Source organism: Haliotis cracherodii, unplaced genomic scaffold, assembly GCF_022045235.1.
Source record: "Haliotis cracherodii isolate W230 unplaced genomic scaffold, xgHalCrac1.p SCAF_4, whole genome shotgun sequence".
Taxonomy (NCBI): domain Eukaryota; kingdom Metazoa; phylum Mollusca; class Gastropoda; order Lepetellida; family Haliotidae; genus Haliotis; species Haliotis cracherodii.
In genome coordinates, this window is record NW_027266297.1 from 19,561,525 (window position 1) to 19,566,680 (window position 5,156).

The 5,156-nt window shown below is 40.4% G+C and overlaps 1 protein-coding gene across 1 annotated transcript in view; it reads right to left on the bottom strand.

Annotated features, from left to right (window-relative positions):
- The window catches only part of LOC139480170 (coiled-coil domain-containing protein 178-like), a 30,096-nt gene extending 25,074 nt beyond the window's left edge, over window positions 1–5,022 (bottom strand). Inside the window, exons 1-3 of the mRNA XM_071263202.1 lie at window positions 4,995–5,022; window positions 2,711–2,880; window positions 1,881–1,925 (exon numbers count right to left, since the gene is read on the bottom strand). Coding sequence (XP_071119303.1) covers window positions 1,881–1,925; window positions 2,711–2,880; window positions 4,995–4,999 — 220 coding nt within the window. The 5' untranslated portion in view covers window positions 5,000–5,022. The remainder of the gene's footprint in view (window positions 1–1,880; window positions 1,926–2,710; window positions 2,881–4,994) is intronic.
- Window positions 5,023–5,156: the final 134 nt, after the last annotated feature.

Sequence of the window (5,156 nt, forward strand, 5' to 3'; positions counted from 1 at the left end):
CCAACATGAGAGGACTGATCCAGAAGCTGGATGGAGCAAATCAATGAATGTAGCTCAGCAACAGTGGAGACCTTGGGCCTTGGTTGTGGCAATGATGGAATTGATAGCAGCCATAAGCATAACCCTTCAGCTTCCTGGTACTGCGCTGAAGTACTGTGTTAAGGAAATCAGCAATTTGTTCAGGTGATGTAGTGGTCGAAGAGGTGATCTCAAGCCTTCCATATATGATCGTACAGAGCTTTAGTAGAAGTGTGATGCGCATCAGTGATAGTCCGCGCCACTTTAAGAGAATAACCCTTGGCTACTTATAGGAGCTTTCTGGAGATGTGCCAAAAACAAAGATGAAGTGTGTCCGGTGATGGGTGTAACTGGTTTGAGTGAAGTGGGAGTAGTAGGTGTGGTCATAGAGGAAGATGATGGTACCTTCAGTCTGAGTCCTTCCTATGAGACGGCTAGAGCATTGCCTGCTGGTCTGGTATTGGGGATATGAACTATGGCAACTGTTTGTTGAAACGGGTTGCGAAGAGGTTGAGGTTGGAGTTCGATGAAGGCAGCAAATCTAACGAAAAACTTGTGATGTAGTTGCAACTCTGTCGGGGATGGATGATCTGGGCAGGATAAGGCATCTGCAATCACATTCTGGATTCCGGAATGTGTCTGGTCCAAACCTGGATGTGAAGTGAGTAAACTAGGTCGAGGAACTGCATTGTTGTTCTGAGAGGTGATGCTGACTTGGTCGATTCCATCTTGTTGATGTACCAATCCACTGGTGCATTGTCTGATTGGATCATGACTTGAGACGATCGTAGAAGATCCGCCCGATGGTTGATGGCAAGAATCATCGCTCTGAACTCCAGATTGTTTACGTGCAACTTTCGGTCGTCTTCTGACCAACGCCCTACTGTCTGCCTGTCCTGAACGTGTCCTCCTCGACCAACAGTGAGGTGTCGACGAAGAGATGTGAGATGCAGTGGTGACCAATGGTTTACAGTGGTGACTATGGTGATGAATGGGATGTGTTGGGTAGAGGTGTTTCTTTAAGGCTGGAAACTTTCTTCTAGGTCGTTTCCACCCCAGGATCGAAGAAGGAGAAATGTATAATGTGAGATAGGAAAAGTTTTACAAAACTTTCTTCTGAGGTACTGTAATAACTCAATAACTCTGAAAACCTTCCCTGCATGACAGCATATGTTAATTATTTTTGGAGACAAAACATCTACCCTCATCACAGCAACCTCTACACATCCTCAGTTTTTAAAGTTTTTAGTGGACATGATCAGATTATGAACTGTGAAAATTTTCTGTTCTATTACTGTATAATCACAACATAGCAATGTTTGGGTCAATCCATCTCGTATCTCATATGACAAGATAGGCTGGTGGGGTCCTATTTTAAACCAGAGTCCCCACGGGGGATTGGTCACAAAGTGTTAAATCTTTCTACACGATAAATTAGCAAGAATGAAACTTGTGTCTGTCATTTGTCAAATATTGGCTTATTGCCACAGTGATTAGAGCAATTACAAAATAATTCATTTACCGGTAACTCTACTGCTGATAATTCTACCGCCACATCATAGTACACAGACTTGACATCAGGACATAATTTCCGAGAGTTTGTCATGTCGAGCGATCTTTGTTATAACAAATACAAAAGGATTCTTGTCATGGAGGAAACATGTTGTCGTCTGGAAGTTAAAACCTGTCAGGTACGCTGTGGCATACATTTGAGTGTCATTCAACACATATTGAACATGCTCATTACTCAATGAAAGGGTCATCAGGAGAACATATGTTGATATTTGACCAGCAGATTACATGCTGCAGCATCAAGGGGCAAGGCAAGGGTCAATGTGAAAAACTGAAAGACTTTTTACTACCTTTAGCTTCTTCTGTCTCCTCCTTTTCTTGACTGCCATCAACATCTGAGGAGAAAATTACTCAGTTTAGAAGAGGCGGTAGGGAAGCCTAGTGGTTAAAGCGTTTGCTCATTACACCAAAGGCGCACATGGGTACTATGTGTGAAGCCCGTTACTGCCACTGGTGTCCCCAACCGTGATATTGCTGGAATATTGCTAAAAGCGGCGTAAAACCCTACTCATTCAGTCCGTACAGAAAATGGGCTTTTTTGGTATACGTTCAAACTTCAAACCATTTGAAACATGGAGACAAAGCGACTTGTAGTACTGTCATTAATGTGCAATAAATTCATGCTAAAACATATCTGTATCATTGATTCACTCACTAGTACCAAGAACTTAGAGTCATTGACGCTGATTGGCTGAAAAACAGTAGAAGCTTCACATGGCATGACTACCCATGGAGTGTTTTCAGATCTTCACACAGAGTGGCATCGTATTGAAGTAAAAGAGCTGACTTTAATTAGATTGATTTACCATGAGGTATATGTGATAATGTCAAGTCAGTTAAAACGCGATCAGTATTTCTTTAGATCTTGGTTTGACAATGAAAGTATGTGAAATAGGTACAAATCATAAATCTTGCCTTTCTTTTGTTGCCATAATATTGTATATGATTCCAGCAAGACGACAATGACTATGAAGACCATCAGTCAATCATTAGCCAATCATTCCAGATTGACGATTGATTGCTCCAGGTTTTAAAGTGGTTCCCAACACCACCCTCTACAAATGCTCTTGTCTTCATGCAAGAGCTCTACACTTCATATACACCAGCTTTAAAAACTCACCTTTGTCAAGCAGGCCATCTGAAGGAGATTCCTCATTCTTCAAAATTCCTGCCTTGCTTGGGGAGGAGAAGCTGCCCTCTGCGTAGCTCACCTCCTCCAACCGAACTACTTTTGTTGTTGACATCATGGAAACTTTGTTACATTGACGTGATGTTACATTGACCAGAGATCTGAAAATAAGAGTGGAATTGTCTTGTGATGACCAGAAAGGATGTTTGTTGTTGAATGCCGCACTCAGCAATATTACAGCTATATGACAGTGGTCTGTAAATAATCAAGTCTGGACCAGACAATCCAGTGATTGACATCATGAGCATCGATCCACGCAAGTGAGATACGAGTGAGTGAGTGAGTATGGTTTTGCGCCGCTTTTAGCAATATTCCAGCAATATCACGACGGGGGACACCAGAAATGGACTTCACACATTGTACCCATGTCGGGAATCGAACCTGGGTCTTCGGCGTGATGAGCGAATGCTTTTAACTGACTGCCCTTAGGTGAGGTACAATGACATGCATCAACCAAGTCAGAAAAGTCTGACCACCAGATCCCGTCAGCCGTCTCTTATGATAAGCATGGTCGCCTTTTATGGGAAGCATGGGTTGCTACCAAGGATGAAGCGATTTGGTTACTTTAGTGAACACTGACAATCTGGACAGTGAAATCATACATATAGATGCTGGTGGTAAGTGAGACTAATATTTAGTCCCAGAGTAAAAGTTGTATTTTAAAATATATATCTACAAAATAAAAAATAAAATCCAAATAGAGGCCAGAACAACGCAACATTTCAGAGTTTAGGCAATCTAGACTTGCCAAATCATCCTGGACTTGAGTTGGACTCATCTTTAATGTATTATCAAGTACTGCCAAGTACTAAGTAGTAATGACTCTTTAGCAGCATCCCTAATGACAGAGTTTCCAGATTAAAGGACTCTGCTGGAACGATGGGGTACAAAACAGTACATGTAACATTCATGCAATGGTTTTCACATAAATTGTAGGAGGGTTACAGTCTCAAAAATATTCACTTGACCCCTAACAATAAACTGTCAAACTATACTTCTTTGGCATCAAAAGCCTTTTTTCAAGATGTGTTGACCTTTTCCCTTTAGTTTGATTTAGGGGTCATTTTGCTTCAAAAATGGGTTCAGGCTAGAATTCCCAGTGTATACCACTCATGTCTTTCAAAACTCAATCTGTTGTAGACTTCAGTTTTACTGAAAATATCACTGATACTGTGACAGCAATACACACTGGGTAAAAACATTTTAAAAAGTATATACCACACCCATTTAAGTGTAGATAGTCTTGTCAGTTATCCAAATTTAGAATTCACTTCTGCATTAATTATATATATTAAAGTTCCCTTGGTTGCTATATGCTATCCATCTAATCGTGACTTTGACAACTGGTCTTTGTTCTATGTAGTTTCACTGAGGCTGCACCATAAAAGCAAAATGGAACTACTTGGGCTGCCGAGGCTGCGACAGATAAGGAAAAGTGCTGCTTGAATGGGAATCATCAACAGTGAACTGCTTTAGGTGTTGTTTAATGCCTCACTCAGCAATATTCCAGCCTTGTGATGTGGCCTGTCAATAATCGAGTCTGGACCAGAAAAAAACCCAATCCACACTGAGCCTGACCATCTAATCTATAGTCGCTTTGACAATCTTACAACAAATATAGCTAGCTCAGACCAATTCTAACTTTGAAACAGGACATGCCAACAAAAACACCTTCAGCATAATTTTGTCATTGGGTGTATGGGAGCTCCTTCCATAGTAACAGTTTCTAAGTTTTGGGGGATTTGGGGGTCTTGCACCTGACACAAGTCGTTGTAATGGAAGCTTTCATAAGTTAAAAACATGTTATTTTCAATCACCAAAACTAATGAAACTTTATAATATATTTTATTAAAATACATAGATATCTACTTCCATATCATTACCAAATTAGAAAATATCTTCCGGATAGCTTCGATGACAATCAGTCAATATACAGAGAACTCGTAACGAAACCAGTAAACTTGTCTCTAGTCTCTAGGATATACACCAAGTATGTAATGTTTCACATTGACACGAAACTACATGTGAACATGGATTAGGCCTGTAAATTCAAAATATCACTGTGAACATTTCGTGACAGAACAGTGTTTGTAAATTAAAACACATCACACAATTAAAATCTTTCAATTAAAACACACGAACTCTTTAAAAAAATGCAACAGGTAAGATTTTGTTTCTACGATCAACTATAAACACACAATGTTGATATTTTTACCTCATCGGCCGCCATTTTGACGCCCAGTTTGTCACTACGGGCGGAATTTACCGGATATGTCCGTAACCTCACGAGTATAATGTCCGGAAAATACCGAGAAGAAAAAAAGAAACGGAGATAGCCGGCTTTTAACGAATGCAAGCGATTGTTTGACCTAGGAAA